The sequence below is a fragment of the Perognathus longimembris genome, chromosome 28 (genome assembly GCF_023159225.1).
Source record: "Perognathus longimembris pacificus isolate PPM17 chromosome 28, ASM2315922v1, whole genome shotgun sequence".
NCBI lineage: Eukaryota > Metazoa > Chordata > Mammalia > Rodentia > Heteromyidae > Perognathus > Perognathus longimembris.
This window is the reverse complement of record NC_063188.1, coordinates 33,554,154-33,571,339: the sequence shown is the minus strand read 5'-3', so window position 1 is coordinate 33,571,339 and position 17,186 is coordinate 33,554,154. Positions and strand designations below refer to the sequence as shown.

Genomic DNA, 17,186 nt, shown 5'->3' with positions numbered 1-17,186 from the left:
CTTTGGTCTAGATTTTCCTTCAGAAGGTCTAAGACCTTGGAATAAAGCACCATCAATGACTACTGACGTAAATACTGAGGGCTCAACTTATAAATAAATAACTTACAGTCATTCCATCTAGGCCAGGCATCCCAGGATCTCCCTGTGAAAAAGATAAAGACAGGATATTGAAGAGATTAATAAATTAACCCCACAGTATTTCAGAGAAGTAAGCTATTTTAAGGTTCATGGGATTAAAGAAACATCACTGAAACTTGGGGCTTCCTCTGTAAAGGACATATATGTCAAATAATATATGAATTGGATGTATACAACAATCTACTTTTTTCCCCTATGGTAACTCTTGATTGTCGAATATAAAGATTATAGCCTTGGCTGAACAGGTTTTCATATTCTTCTTGGATTAATTAATTTTCACCTTTGCTAGGAACTTATCAATTAGAAGAAGCTGCTTCTGCAGGATGGTGATTTGCCTGCTCCTTTTTTTGGAGGAAAGCAAAGCTACCCTCCCATGTGCCTTCGTCCCCAGAGATTCTGTGCCCATATGTATACAATGCAAATCAGACATTTCGAGAGGAAATCAACAGAGCATACAGTCTCTGATTACATTTTAATTACTTTCCAGCATCTTAAGTCACTGTATGAATCTGTAATATAATTGTCTTGCGGAATTTGCTATGTTGCACTGGAGCCAGGGTCTCTGAATTTTGGCAAAATCATTTAATCAATGTCTTAAGACAATGGTTCGATTTTGACACCTGTTAGTCTTACCTCATTTGGGTTACAGCCAAAACTCAGCTCTTTGGAGCACAGGAAGGACACTGCCTGTGGGTTAGCTTTTCTGTTTGGCCATGTGGCTGTGAACAAGGCACTCAATATACCTTCGAATTTTTTTTATCCTTAACATGAGCAACATGCTTCCAATCATCATGAGTTAGGTATTCTCAATGCTAGTATTCTATCTTCTGCTATGGCACTCATAGTTAAGACCGCAAACCTTGACGGTTCTCTAGTTGTCCACCTACTCACTTCTATCACCGCCTTCAGAGCCATTCTCCAGTATCCCTGCTTTGGTGCATTGTTGGAAGACAGAAAAGTGTCATAACCTACCTAACAAATCATAGGTCATTTCCCCTTGGATACTGGGCATATAGATTCCCTTGTGCTACCAGGAAAATGTTGGGCTCATTTTTCTAGTCTGTAGATAAATAAAGTCAGTCATTTGAGGCCAGAGGTCCCACAAAAATATAAAATAACAAGAACCTAGAGTACAGTCACAGTAAAACAGAAGAGAGGGAAGTTTCCAGTTAGCTGCAGATTAAATGGGAACGTTTTTACAGATATCTGGGAGACCAGGTAGAATGGTGGATACTGTACAGGAGCAGAGAAGGGAGAGGCAAGAATCCTGGTGTAGCACAGCAACAGAAAAAGGCCTAATATCTGTCATCTACAGAGAACTCAAAAAACTAAGTCCCTCCAAGCCCAATAAACCAGAAATGGGCAAAGGAGCTAAAGAGAGACTTCACAAGAGAAGAGATAAAAATGGCAAAGAAACATATGAGGAAATGTTCAACATCCCTGGTAGTAAAGGAAATGCAAATAAAAACAACCCTGAGATACCACCTCACCCCAGTTAGAATGGTCTATACTCTGAACTCAGGCAACAACAAATGCTGGAGGGGGTGCGGGGAAAGAGGAACCCTTCTCCACTGTTGGTGGGAGTGCAAATTAGTACAACCACTTTGGAGATCAGTATGGAGGTTTCTCAAAAAGCTCAATATAGACCTACCCTATGACCCAGCCATACCACTCCTAGGCATCTATCCAGAACAGCAGACCCCAAGATATCAAAAAGACATTTGCACTTCCATGTTTATCACTGCACAATTCACAATAGCCAAAGTATGGAAACAACCCAGATGCCCCTCCACAGATGAATGGATCCCAAAGATATGGTACCTATACACAATGGAATACTACATAGCGATTAGGAATGGTGAAATATTGTTATTCGCAGGGAAATGGTCAGAACTTGAACAAATAACGTTGAGCGAGACAAGCCTACAACACAGAAAACAAAGGGGCATGATCTCCCTGATATATGACTGTTAACAAAGGGAGACGGAGAGACAGTAGAGACCAGGTCTGTGAACCCAAAAACTGCTTGTCAAATGGTATTTCCCACAGGACTGGGTCAGCGACTCAACATTATGTAACTAAAACCAAACAACTACTCAACATATAAAGGTCAAAAATTGACCTCTCAGTGGAATACAATAGCTCAAAAGCTATGTATGTACGTTCATATAAGACTACTGTCGACATATTGTCTAATGTCGACATTATATTTAAAGCCCTAGGCAAATTTTCTTTGGCATAGGCCACATGGCTACTGTATATGTTCTTGGTACATTGGGTATTGTATATATGTCTACCTGACCTTGGGAAGGGAAAGAAAAACAGGGAATAAGATATCACAAGAAATGTACACACTGCCCTACTATGTAACGGTACCCTTTTTGCACAACACCTTGTCAAAAAATGTTTGTTTAATTAATAAATAAATTTAAAAAAAGAATCCTGGTGTGGCAGCCATGCTAACATGAGCAGAGACATAGTTAAATCCAAACCAAGGTATAGACACATTAAGGATTCTAGAGAAAACAAAAACAATCTGTCTCTAGGAATTATTTTGGCTTGGCAAAGAAAATGATACCCATGAAAACTATTTGCTGACCTGGCTCTTGCTTTCAGTCTAGATCTCACAAAGCAAATCTTCTTGACAGTATAGTTGCAAACATTTCTGTCAGTGTTTCTACCACAAAAAGCTCCAGATTCTTTTAAATCCAGTTTAGTCTGCTCCATGAATAGTGACAGAGATGCTATCTCTGTAAATGTTTTTCTGGGACACAATCCTAGAAAACCCAGCTTATAGTCAACTTTGCTTGCCTCAGAAGCTCTTACCTCCATTCCGGTGAAACTGCGTTGAGGAAGGGCAGGTTCGCCTTTTGAACCTTTACGACCAGGAAGGCCCTGAGTAAAAGTAAGAGAAACTTAGGAATAAAGATGCATGTACAGTTTTGTTAACAGTATGATCTAATAAGATGGAACAACAAGAATTGGAAATTATGTGGCTTACTCTATGGAAGAATTGGCTAAAGGGCAAAGGCTGTCCCCTGAACAAATGCTGTGTCTCAAATTTGGGTCCTACTCTTCTACCTCCAAGACACAGGTCTGTAATGGGATGGAGCTAAGATAGCAGGGGACCTTATATCTTTTCAGAGCCCTGCTCTGAACAAACACATATAACTTTAAAGCTTACAGTTCACTACTCTTCACCTCACAGGTATGACATTGACAGAGACTTTGTCAAGAAAAAAGGTCAGCAATATTTTTCTGTGAAGAGCTAGAGATTAAATAACTTATTAGCTTTGTGGATTGCTTCTGGAATATTGGATATATTATTTAAGAGATTTTTTTAAATGTAAAAAACAGGCCATATGCCAAGTGTCTGTGTAGGCAGTTTGTTGGCCCTTGGACTAAGAGATACATATAAAACTATCTTCATCTTGTGCTTCTATCACACAATGTCAGCTCCAACACTTGTGAAAAAGCTGGCGTCTCACCATTAACATGGAAAACAGTTAAATATACTCAATTGTGGTCTTTTACCCAGACTTATTTTCTCAGTGGTTGGTGCTGGCCAGTATCTGCTACAGTGTGTCCTCCTGGGGAAAGGCAATGTTCTTACCCTTAAGGGATTGTCAAGGATTAGCAGTGCGGTAGGATTAAGCTTTGGGGACTGAATTATATGGATCACTAAAATAACCTCAGAAGCACAAACCAGTTTTGATTATAACACTGCCTATTTGCCTATCATCTTGTGGTCACTATTCTTTTTTTAATGGAGCTTCAAATAAGCTAACTGAATTCACTGGAGAATAAGGTTTAATTTCGTGAAATACTTGCCTTCATTCCTATTGGAGTTTAGGGTGAGGATTAGGGTCAGGGTTAGGTTTCTATCTTTGTTCTTTGTCAGTCAGGGGATGTTCCTTACCTTAACACCTCTACTTTTATGCTTGACACCAGAATTACATGACTTTGCCAAAGTCCCATTGCTAACACAGAACTATTATGCTCCCTTCCTCTATTGCCATGGCAACAGGAGGTCTTTATGATTCAAGCGGATTTTTCCATATTAGGTATATACATTCTACAACCCTCCTTTCCTGTATATTGGCTTGGTCCCTACGTATCAAGGTGCTTTTTGCTAATCTGGGGCTTGTATTTTGTCTGTGTGTGTGTGTGTGTGTGTGTGTGTGTGTGATTTTTTTTCACACATAGACCCACACCTACAACTTGGTCACTGAAGAAAAGGATGCTGCTATTCCAGTGAAATGCCAGTCAATTCAGGTAACTGAATATGTCTAATCGATGGCTTAATTTCTAGGTAAAAATCTCACACTGGAACACTAAAAAATTGTATTATTTCAACTGAGGCTAAGAATAGTCATGAAATGTTTTCTTTTTTAAAATCTCTCAGCCATTTCTAAAGTTAATTTTATAAAGGCCTGATATCCACTAGAGATCTTTTAGACCCAACAATTGGAGCCTTATCTGGATAAATGGAATTGAAGTGCTGACATTGTAGTCAAGTCAATAATTACCTTCTCAACCCTCTAACAACAAGTCACTATGTGGTGTTGGGGTGGGTGACACTGAATAGTCTCTTTCTCTCTTCCTTCCTTTCTTTTGTTTTCTCTTTTTTCTCTTCTTCTTCTTCTTCTTCTTCTTCTTCTTCTTCTTCTTCTTCTTCTTCTTCTTCTTCTTTTTCTTCTTCTTCTTCTTCTTTCTTTTTTTTTTTGGCTTGTCCTGGGGGTTGAACGAAAGGCCCTGGGCGCTATCGCTGAGCCTTTTTTGTGCTCAAGGCTAGTGCTTTACCACTTGACCCACAATGCCACTTCTGGCTTTTTCCATTCTGGTACTGTCAGCATAGATTCCTGCTCTTGGAAAAGGGGCTACAGTGACTCTACCATAGAAGCTTAGCTTTCCATAGAAACTGAACAGCAAAAAGAACACATTTGGAGGTAGCCAGTGACATTTGGATTAAACTGCAAGGATCTGGCAACGTACAGGTGGTCCTAGAATCCCAGGATAGCCATTATGGCCTGGAAATCCAACAGCTCCTTGAGTTCCATTACAGCCATCTAAGCCAGGTGGACCTCTGGGGCCTGGCTGCCCCGGGTGGCCCTATTAAAAGAGAAAAGGATCAAGTGAGCCACAGAACTGTCAGCTAATGTGAAAAAAACTCAACAATGAGAAAAGCCAAACATGTTACTAAACTCTGGTTCCTTGTCTACTTCTAACTTTTTGTGCCAGTACTGGAGCTTTTTCATTCAAGCCTGGTACTCTATCACTTGAGCCACAGCTCCATTTCTGGCTTTTTTTTAAACGTAGTTAATCAGAGATAAGAGTGATATTCAGGCCCAGCCCTTGTATACTTCTTTACCATAAATGACTTACACTATCATATACTTCCTTTATGTTCAGCCCTTTGTGTCAAATAACAGCCTAAAGATCTCAGAAGGATTGATGCTTTCATAGTATCTAAGCTGGAACGAAAGAGATGGAGGATAAATAGATAGGATACCTGAGGCGCTACAACTTCTTCCCTGGGTACAATGAAGTACCAAAATGAAACTTAGTTGTTTGGCAGTTGAACTGCTACCAAAAAAACATGGGATAACCCAGGCCAGAAAGATCCTAGGAAGCCTGGCATGACTTCTCCATTGGAAGCTCTGCATGGGAACTGACACTATATTTTGGCCAAGAAAGCATAAGCAGTTTCCATATCACCTTCTCTCCTGAAAGCTGCTTGGCCAAACATAAAGTCTTGAAAGAACTACACTTTCAATCTCAGGTTGTCACAACCACATATAATGTTTTATTTCTTCTGTTAGGGACTATCTTCTCTTTTTCCAATACTCACTACTGAAGCAGTTGATTGGTGTGTGTGTGTGGGAGGTGTTAGTTACCATTCCCCTTTCCTTTTCTATTTCTAATTGTGTTGTTATATCAAATAGTTGTATAAAGGGGTTACAATTCCATAAGTCAGGCAATAAACCCCTTCTATTGTTCTCCTTCATTTCTCCCCTCACATCCCTACTCATAAGTTACATAGTTCATTTTTTTACATAGTTGTACATTTAATACAATGACTGTATTTGCTCACAGTAAGCATTCTTTTTTTTTGTAGGTGGTGGGGCTTGAACTCAGGGCCTGGGCACTATCTTTGAGCCTCTTTGAGCTCAAGAGTAGCACTCTATCACATAAGCCACAGCACAACAAGGGTAGTTTACTGGAGATAAGAGTCTCATGGACTTTCTTGCCCAGGCTGGTTTTGAACCATGGTCCTCAGATCTCAGCCTCCTGATTAGCTAGGATTACAGGCATGAGCCTGAATTAAAAAATTTCCCAACATTGGACTTTTTGGTACATCTCTTTTTTTTAAAAAAAGAATATATACACAAAAAGCCAGTTATGTGTTGGGCATGGAGCAAAGGGATGACCTGAAAGGCCAGAAATCTTGGTAGGTCAATGAAAAGTAGATTCCTAATCACTCCAAACACTTTTTAAAAAGCTTGATATATAGTTAAAGCTTTGAGGGAATATGTCATGTTCAGAAGCAAATTTTTCAAAATACTCGTAGTTCTTTTTTATCTGTGGAAATAAAGAATTCATGAGTTTGGAGTTGCTCGTTCTTCTGAATACCACAACTAAATCACATGCTATCCCACTCCATCCCACTTGTGATGTAAATCATTTCTTTGTCCATTATATTCACTCTTGCTGCTTATTTAGTCAGTCATTTTAGTTAGGAGATCAGTTTCAGTTTTCTAAGTGGTATCACAGTACATGTGCTAAAGATTACACACACACACGTCTCATTGAGTAACCTAGGTTGGCCTTGAATTTACAATCCTCCAGTTTCAACTTCCCAAAGAGTGGGAATTATAGGTATATACTAACTGAAGTGATCTTTCTTTTTTCTTTTTTTTTTTTTTTTTGCTCATGGCTAGCACTCTGCCACTTGAGCCACAGCCCCACTTCTGGCCGTTTTTCTATATATGTAGTACTGGGGAATCAAATCCAGGGCTTCATGAATACAAGGCAAGTACTCTTGCAACTAGGCCATACTCCCAGCCCCTGAAGTGATCTTTCTTTTACTTAATACTGGACCCAAATAAGAAAGGTGGTGATACTGGCAATTCAGTTACGACAAAAAAAAAAAAAAAAAAAAAAAAAAGCTGTAAAGTGCTTCCTTTAAATGAAAAGTTAAATATTGCTGACTTAACACAGAACAAAAAAAATCATATGCTAATTGTGAAGTAGGACAAAGAAATCTGTGCTAATTTTATATCCCACCTCAACCTGCAAAAGTTGTGACCACATTGCATGATTGCATGAGTGCTTATTTATGATGGAAAAGGCATAAGTGCTATCCATGGTATCAAGCATCTATTGGGAGGTCTTGGAATGTATCTACCATGTATAGTTGCAGGAGAAATAATGACTATTAACCCAAAAGTGTTAGTCTAGACTATTAGGCTCATGAAATGCTCAGTATAGAGGAAGTTGCCTGGGCTTTGTGAGACATTTGATGAAACCTAGCCTCCACAGACTGACATGATTTTTGTGTATCTGTGTGCTGGTCCTGGAGCTTGAACTCGGGGCCTGGGCTCTTTTCCTGACTGTTTTTGTTCAAGGATAGTGCTCTACCACTTAAGACACAGCTGGACTTTTGGCTTTTTCTGGTATTTAATTGGAGAGAAGAGTTTCATGGGTTTCCCTGCCTGGTCTGGGTTCAAACTGCAATTCTCAGATCTCAGCCTCTTGAGGTGTGAGACACCAGAGCCCAGCTCAGATGATGATTTTTAATTGATATGGGGAAACTAAACTGTAACAAGAGCGTCTTTTTATTTTTCCAGTCCTGGGACTTGAACTCAGGGCCTGGGCACTGTCCCTGAGTTTCTTTTGCTCAAGGCTAGCACTCTATTACTTGACCCACAGCACTACTTCCAGCCTTTTCTGTTTATGTGGTACTTAGGAATTGAACCCAGGGCTTCATGTGTGCTAGGCAAGCACTCTAGAACTCTACAACTAAGTCACACTCTTGGCCTGATTATTACCAACTGGGGTGATTATTACTGCTTGTCCACAAAGTCTCTGGACCTGTGTGCCTTTGGTGGCTGATGGCTATAGAGTGTACTCTACAGGTTCCTCTCCCTTTATCTCCCAGTTGACTTTTCCACTGGGAGACAGATTGGAATGGAGAAAGAGTCCAGGTTACTTATTACCCTCCATGCCCTCCCTCTGTGGCTGCATTTCTGACAAAAGTCACAGTTCTCTAGAGTCTTATTTAGCCTTTGTTGGGCAACAGATATTCCATGGCTCCAGGTCTCACTGGGTTCCAGTATGATGACTGTGTTTTCCCTTTTTTGGGCCTATGGATGTTAACAGATGAACTTACTTCATCATCTGCATTGTTATTTCTGTTCATCCTGCCACATCCTTTAGTCTTTTCATTCAACTCTACTCATTTAAACCCTTTGGATGTAGTGCCTGACTTCCTATGGGTTATCTCTCATCTGGTAGTGGGGATAAGTTAAGACAATAGGCTGACTCACTACCAGGTGCCTTCTTTCCTCTTGGAGACCTTGGTTCTGTTTGACACCAAAGCCTTTGTCTGAACTCTTATCCTTTGGTATCCACATGTTTTACTTGGGCTCAATTCTTTAATTTGCTCTTCTAAACTCTTGGTATCTTTTACCAGCAGGATTCTGGGGTTATCTGTTTACTTGTTCCTACCTTAGTGGAATTCTCTGGATTTAATCTTTGACCTCTGACTCAGACTTGTCTGTTCTTTGTCATCCAGCTAATACTATGGGGTAAAAGCTAATACATGTTTTGAGCCAGTCAGATTTGTGATCCAACTCCAACTTGGTCATTTCTGAGCTAGAGCCTCAGTTCTCTTACCTGTAAATGGAGATGAATAATACCTTCCTTATATTATCATGCTACAATGTTAATGCCATTTACATTAGTAATGAATAATAAGTACTGCATGGGGTTATGGTCAACATCAAGTTAGATTAGACTTACTAAGAGTCAAATGAATGCTAAGTTTTCTCCAAGGTAAGTCAGCAAGAATAAGCCACCATAGAATTTCTAGTACACTGTCCCTTCCTGGTTATAACTAATAATTTTACATATATATGCAACACATTTCCAAGAAAAGCTAGCTCTTTGAGGGAGGAAACCATGGTTTTATATAGCCACAGGGAATGACTACACAGGTTACTGAGGGTCTGCTATATTCCAGAAGGTCTGTGTTCCCAGAACACATTTCCAAAGAAAAAAAGTTTCCATTTAGGGAGTAGTATGTGTCCACTTTGAAGATATAAATTTAGTATGCTTATTTACAAGGCTCTAGTGAGGGATATGTTTGAGATTGGCTCTCTGGGAAAAGCGGAACATAAATTATAAAGGACAACTTGAAGACCTCTGCTCTCAATTTATTTGAACTAATATTTTGATAAACATGTATTTCTTATAGATGCCAACAGCTCCAATTCACATCTGGAATAGGAATAAAAGCCCACACACAGACCTGCCATCCCTAGTCTATGTAGCTATATATTTCAAATGTGAACAATTAACCTTATTTGTTCATTCTCTCTACTTGTTGCCATGCCCTTTGGTGCAAAGACTTGGATTATCATTAACTGACCATTTGTTCCCTTGTGTTAAAATTATCTACATGACAGCAAAAATAGGGTTTGGGGATCCAAACAAGTGCCGCATATGTTAATGATCAGCTCATAGTAAGAGGAGAGCCATATCTGTGTGGTGATCTAGTTGAGTAAAATATGTCAGAGAAGCTGTTGGTTTCAGCCAAAGTGCTTAATGTGTGTGGCTGAAAGTTGAACAAAATGAGTAGTCTGACAGAGTCTATGATGTCTGTGTTTTCTTCTGTCTGAAGAAGTCCTGTTGGTCTTAGAACTTTGGCTTTTACAGCTTGAGAGGTGGTAGGACTCAGTCCCTCAATTAGTTTTAGGGTTTCTAACTATATGTTGCATTCTGTCGGGGGCATTTGCGGCTTTGGGGAGGAGCAGAGGACACATGATCTGTGCTTCTAAGCAGTGGGAATGAGACTCATATAATACAGATGGGCTGTAGGTAATTAGGAGTTACAGTACGTGACATAGATGTTGAGGATCCCTGTGATCTTTCAGATCACAAAAGGTAAGCACTGAACACAAGGTGCTCAATATATATTTGGTAAATAGCTGGAAGTGAGAGAAAGAATAAGGGAGAAGGGTTTCATTGAATAAGGGGGCTTAGTGTCTGAAGGTAGAGCAATCAAAAGTTAAAAACAAAAACAAACAAACAAACAAACCCAAACCACAATATCCACAAACAACTCTTGGTCAAGGGAAGTGCCAGGGAGTAGGGGTGTTTATTTGGGAGCTATAAACTTATGTGAAGGATTGTGGATAGCTGCACTACTTTCTCCTAAGCAATGAAGCTCTAGAGACAAATGATCAAGTTCAACTCATGCTATCTCTAGGATTCTCTTGGCTCTCTTGGATGAAAGTTGGAAGCAGAAATGTCTAGCTGGACTTGAGGACAGGTTCCAGCTCAAAATTGGAACCACCTCAGGCCTCATTGGATTCATCTGCTTCCAATTTCTATCAGACATCACAGGAATAGTAACGTTGTAAGCTCTGAAGCCGCCCACATTTCTGGCTAGGCCTGAACCATGGGAGAAATGGGGCAACAGCTGCCTCTAGTTTACTGGTTTCCCTTGCCCTCAGCACCCAAAAGATACATGCTCTTGGAGTCTCTGGGTGAAGTAGCCAAAGAGACACAGTCATAAGAAAATTCCAGGGTATGCCTTAAAATTATGGCCATTCCTATTCACTGTGTTTTCACATTGGCCTATTTCTGGGCATTTATCAGATTCTGCAGCTGAATAAAATATAGCAGTTTGACAGCTGACTTGATACATGTAACAAATACAAAGTATGTATGCCACCTGTTCTCTACTAGACTCTGAAAGAAAATGGATCAGCTATTAATATCTTTCAGAGCAAAGCTACATGTTTCCTCAATATCCTCATAGTAAAGTGTTTGCCTACAGCAGGTGCTCAAGAAATCTACCTAAATATTGTCACAGAGATTTGAACCCTTCCTCTACCCTAATACTAGATGATTATGTAGCATATATTGGGTTTGGGGCTACTCAAACCATGGTTTAATAAGGGCAAATCCAAGAACCGATAAGATTCTAAGTATTATCTTTTCAGAGGCTGATGAAATGTTCCATTAGAATCTCCAGTGTTAAGTAAAGATGTAGGATGAAAATGGAGACATGAAAGGATTAGTCTGAGTGGAATGGGAAAACGAGATTTCAGGAAGCTCCCAATTCCCCATTATCGCCAGCAAAACAGAGAGACATAGGATTTGTGAAAAAAGGCTGCATCTAAGCAATCTTTGGTAGCTGATTTGTAAAAGCTAAGGGGAATTCACACTAAAATGAAGTAAGGCTGAAAAAGAACAAATTACTGAAAGCAAATGTGTCAAGATAACATCAAAGATTTATTTTCCTGTCAAACATTGTGTCTTCTTATACATATATATATATTCATATTTCCTATAATGATGTGTATGTGCTCTAACATAGTTATGGCTATGTACCTTCAAGACAATCCCTCATCTCTAATCAAAGCTCCCTTCAACTCATAAGACCTAATTCAGTTAAGCTAAGGTATTAACAGTTTCTTATGAATGCACATGTCACTGCAACTTTAACCACCGTATAGGCCTCAGTTCAAGTCTAACTATGCATAACCATATCCCCTTAAGTCTACCCACCCCACATCTCAATACTTGACCCTGAGAATGCTTGCATATACAGAATAGAGCCAAAGTGCCTAAGATACGAGGAAGAAACTAGAGGGTGATTTTAAAATGCTTCTGTAAACACACTCACCGGAATCCCATTGATGCCAAGAAAGCCAGGAACTCCCATAGGACCCTAGAAAATGAGGTAGAAAGCGGTATGTAAGAGAATCCAATTGATGTTGGTTAGAGTCAGTATTCTTGTTTATTGTAGAATGATAGGAGTTGCTAAGGAGTTCCCCATACTGCTCCTTACTATAAGTGATCACTTGCTTCTACCTAATTTTTAGACATGTCTGTATTTGATGGTGAGTTATTATGTTAGCCATTGTAAATCTTAAAATTAAAACTCAATACCACATCTACGTTGACATGTAGACAAAATTAAGAGGGCTTTGAGTAGTCTAACCAGGACTTCCCTACCCAGGCTGCTCTGTCAGTTCAGGTCCATTACCCAAGTAATCCTCCTAACACAGGGACCCAGGAGGAGTTCCTGCTTGTCCTTGATTAACAGTTCTAGTTCTCTGCCAGTGAATTACTCAAACAAGCCAAATCACATCCTCCTTCAGGCACCAGGGGCACCACAGCCTCTTGGTATTACAAAGCTTGCCTTCCATAGCTCCTTGCTCCATTTGTTTGTACAACCCCTACATGGCCTTATATGGTATGTTGTGTCTTCCCCTGAGATGTGATGTATGTGTGACTAATAAGCTGGTATTAACTTCATCAGCCCAGTGTACCCTCAATCATCTTTATAATCCTAGTGTGGGAATTTCTCCTTCATCAATGGGGTGAATGGGAAGTGATTAAAATAGACAGGGAATATAAACTGAGCTGCGAAATACAAGTCATTCATGGTATTATCACTATCCTTTCTTGTAGCCCGTTCTTTGTATTTGTGACCCAGATTGCTTCCAAGTTTCCTTTCTTGGATCTTGATGGTTGGACTTCTGACTCATGCCCTGCCCAAACCCACATAGATTCTCTTGAGTGAGCTTACTCATCTAGCAAGTAGCTAGCACATTTACTTTATATATTCGTTTGCTAGAAGAGTCATCAGAGATGAGATTCTGGAGTTGATCCCATCGGCAGCAAATCATTCATTTCATCATTCAGAAACAATATTATTTTCAAAATGAGTAGGGGCAAGACTGACAACTTTCAGCTTTTGTATTGTGGTTTATCTTACCTTATCTCCTTTTGGGCCATATGGTCCCAGACGGCCTGGGGAGCCCCTTTCTCCTCTCAATCCAGATAACCCAGGAGGACCAGCAAATCCTTCAGGACCTGTTGGACCTTGAATCCCCATTGCTCCAGGTTGTCCCTAAGACAGGAAGAAAGAGTACAATTAGTCTATTAGGGAATTTAGCATCAGCATTTCGTACTTTTCATGCACAAAGCACACAATTTTGGCTTAGAAATTTGTGCGGTATGCCAAAGTTTCAAACCTGGATCAGAGAAGGCTATTTTAGGGGCTACTAAGCTTATTTGAATAGAACACATTTTATGAGCATATTTAGCAAGATTCATGTCCACCAAGCTCCTTCAACTTTGTACTTCTTAGGAGATTAACTACTCAGGCTGGATAATATTATCTTTTTCCTAGTTAATGCGAGGATATCCATCACTTTGTCAAAATAATGAAAGAACAGAATACTGGAGAACGCCATGGCATTTTATAACCCTTATCCAAATAGCCAACCACAAGCTTGCTGTCAAGTTCACAGAAAGGATGTGCCTAAAGAATACTATCCCAGGTGTCAGAGAGGGCAGAATCCAGAAACACATGAGCTGACCAACCTGTTAGAGCTGATCTTTGTTGGCTGATCCCAGCCTTGCAACAGATGCTCACAGAAGAAATGTGTGCGCGCGTGCTTGTGCGAGTGTGTGCACACCCACACCCACACACCACTGTTTACTTGTTCCTCCTTCTGGTCCCCTTTCTTTCATTTTTCCCTATTGGTACAAAGTTGGAATGTGGAAAATACAAGAAGCCTGGGAGTATCTATTATGATAGCAAGAGGGAACAGCCTGAGGATTTTGAATATCCTGGTTATAAAATGTCTGAAACAATTAAGTCTAAGAGTTCAGTCTGACATTTTAAAGCAGACTGAGACTGAGAATTAACCCCAGTGGGTGCAACACAGGCAGGCTGGACTATCATTTAGAACAAATCTCAGTAGGGACCAAATTTTCTTGGCAGAAAATGAAAACCATTAGTAATGTGCATTACCTCTCTGTGAACACATCATATCAGGTAGAAAGCCTATTTTCATAAATGCTTCCCATCCCCATATCTCAGCCCCTTTACTGTCTGTAATTCCCTACAAATCTGTAAAAACTCTGAAAAAAGCCCATTAAACATAGCCTTTCCTATTCACCATCAAGTTTTATTTTTTAAAAGGCTGAAAAGAGGACAGATGCCTTGTGCAGTGGCTACACTCACATACTGGAGAAGCAAGTGGCTACCAGCTGTGCCATCCTTTGGAGTATAATTTTCAGTGTCAATCAGACCCAGGAAGACCTAGGACTCTTGCAAAGAAGTAACAGACAGACACTTCATAGAGAGACCTGCAATTTTCTGGCACAGTGTTTACCATTCAACCTTTTCCAACACCTACCATGCAGACTCCTGACTGTTTACCAGCTGACTCCTGGTAATGTTGAAGGTGGAAGTCCTGGTAATGTTGAGGGTGGGAGGATTGGAGGTGAACATTTTGTTTTCAGGGTCCCATTTCCTAATATGTGATTTTTGTTCATAATAATTACCATACTTTTCACAAAATCAGTGTGTGTGTGTGTGTGTGTGTGTGTGTGTGTTGGTGCAAAACTAAAGAGAAAAGGTAATTTTTTTATTGCTGGAGTATTACTGAGGATGAATGAGGAAGTTGAAAATTTAGTTCTAGGTTTCAAGATAAATGTACCCCAAACCATAACATGAGCCCACAGATGATGGGTTGGTCATGGAGGGCTGCATAATGTTGACACTTGATTTGTGATGTGTGTGTGTGTGTGTGTGTGTGTGTGTATGTGTCATGGTCATTTTAGAAGGAAGGTGAAGTAGGCCAGAGCTGAGGAGGACTTGGAAAGCCAGGCAAGTAAAGTTAAACCTGGGGAAATGGCTAGGAGGAAAGTGGTGTTCGAGGTTGCAAGTCTTCAAGGAGCACATAGAACGTGCACGTGTGTGTGTGTGTGTGTGTGTGTGTGTGTGTGTGTGTGTGTGTGTGAGAGTAGGAGGCCAGGGAAGTCTGCCTGAGGCTGGAACAAGGGAGGCAGATAAGAAGCAGCTGTTGGAGAAGTGTATTGCTGGGAGGACATGAGCAGGATGGGCTTGCCAAGGCCATGTTATTACTAGTAGAGACGATCCAATCAGGGAACCAAATGTTTGACCCAAATTTGACCCCTGCCAAAAATCTTACATCAAAGGAGGGAAAGGGAAAGCCAGACGAGCCATTGAACAAGATGGTAGATTAGGGTGTGGTCCAATTCCCATCCTGCTCACCCTACTCCAGGGCTTTGAGTGGTGTCCAATACATGGCCAATACATGGCCTATCACCATCCACATCTCCTCTCTTGCCTTGATGAACACAAGCTCAGTCCTAAGTTAGAAAAAGTAGACAGACAGGAACTTAAGAGAACTCTGAGTCCATCTAGCACAAGCAGGTCTCTGTGGCCTACTTCTTTTCCCTTGGCTGGATGATCAAGCTGATTTTGCCAAAATGCTGATGTCAATGAGTCCCCTAAAGGAACTCATGAGTTTGTAAATTCCAACACTTTCCCAAAGGGGTATCTGGGAAGCCATCTCTAAGGGAAATGTGGACTGCTAGGCTGGTCTCATGTGTTTAGGATGGTGAGCACACCACCAGCCAAATGCAAAACTTCAGACTAACTTCAAGACAGAAACAGGGCCAGTGGAATGGCTTGAGACTTCTGAGGTCATGCTGGTGTAGAATGCCCTCTCTGCATGGTGCCAGGCTTTTCTGGACCCTGTAGACTTAGCATAGGTGACAAGTACCATGAATAAATGAGGGTGGCAAGTAAAAAAATAAGGCCATCTCTAGATATCTTACTGTATGCTAATAGCTTTCTGGTTTTGTTTTCTCATTGATGCACAAGGTTTCTCTCTTAATACCAAGTGTACTGCTGAAACTTTATTCTAAATTAGGGATAAACTGCTACACACATACACATACACAACACACAGACACACACGCACTCAGTAACACTTTTCATAATGGCCAGTAGAGGTCAGTATGAGAACACAGAGGCTAGCAGGTGAGTGGGTGGGCCTCCCACTACGGAGAAAAATAAATCAAACCATGATCAAAGAAGTCACAGAATGTTCGAGCAGGAAAGGCTCTTAGAAATCATTTGGTCTAGCATTTATTTTATACACGTGAGGAAAAGTCTGAGAGAAGAGGAAGGACCTGTGTAGGTCACATAGCTATAGAAATGGCATGGGAGTAAAACCAGACCCTCTGCTGCTAGAGCCCTATTTTCCAGTGGCAGATGTCCTAGGGGGTCCTTGAGGTTGTTCCCCCCTCACCCTGGGTCCACCCCTGGGACTATCTTCATCAGTAGGCTGCAGCAGCCAGATGCTCACTAATCACTTTTCTTTTCCTAACCCTGATCATTTCACAGAACCAATCTGAAACACCATCACTGTTTGGACTGCTAGCAGAATTTCAATAGGCTTGGACCAATGCCCTGTTCTGATACATGTCATTTATTTTGGCAAATATACCCAGACAGGGCAGAAGGGACTTTTCCAAGTTTTTCCAGCAGGCTCTTCTTCTTCCATCTGCTCAGGATTTTTCATGTACACAGGCAGGGTCTAATTCTCCAGGGAATAGATTGGGACTTGTGCTTAAGACCAGGGACTATGGGACCCCAATTCCAGTCCATGTTGGCTGCCTTCTGTTGACGCTAGTAAGTTTGGGTCACCATTGATCAGATCCAAACAACTGAGGTAAAAGACCCAGAAATGGGGCTGTTGACAAAGTAGTAGATATGTGTAAAATTAGCACATAGGAATGTGTGTGTGTGTGCGCGTGCGTATGCGCACACACGTGTATATATGTGCTGGTTCTGGAGCTTCAACTCAGGGCCTGGGTGCTGTCCCTGAGCTATTTTGCTCAAAGGTAATGCTCTACCACTTGAACCACAGCTTCACTACCAGCTTTTTGTGATTAATTGGAAATAGGAGTCTCACAGACTTTCC

At 40.7% G+C, this 17,186-nt stretch overlaps 1 protein-coding gene across 2 annotated transcripts in view; it reads right to left on the bottom strand.

The window, feature by feature from the left end:
• The window catches only part of Col4a6 (collagen type IV alpha 6 chain), a 287,163-nt gene that overhangs the window by 65,011 nt on the left and 204,966 nt on the right, over positions 1-17,186 (bottom strand). For both annotated transcript variants that reach the window (XM_048336449.1, XM_048336450.1), the window contains exons 4-8: positions 13,154-13,288; positions 12,056-12,100; positions 5,134-5,250; positions 2,965-3,033; positions 107-142 (exon numbers count right to left, since the gene is read on the bottom strand). In XM_048336449.1, the coding sequence (XP_048192406.1) occupies positions 107-142; positions 2,965-3,033; positions 5,134-5,250; positions 12,056-12,100; positions 13,154-13,288 (402 nt within the window). The remainder of the gene's footprint in view (positions 1-106; positions 143-2,964; positions 3,034-5,133; positions 5,251-12,055; positions 12,101-13,153; positions 13,289-17,186) is intronic.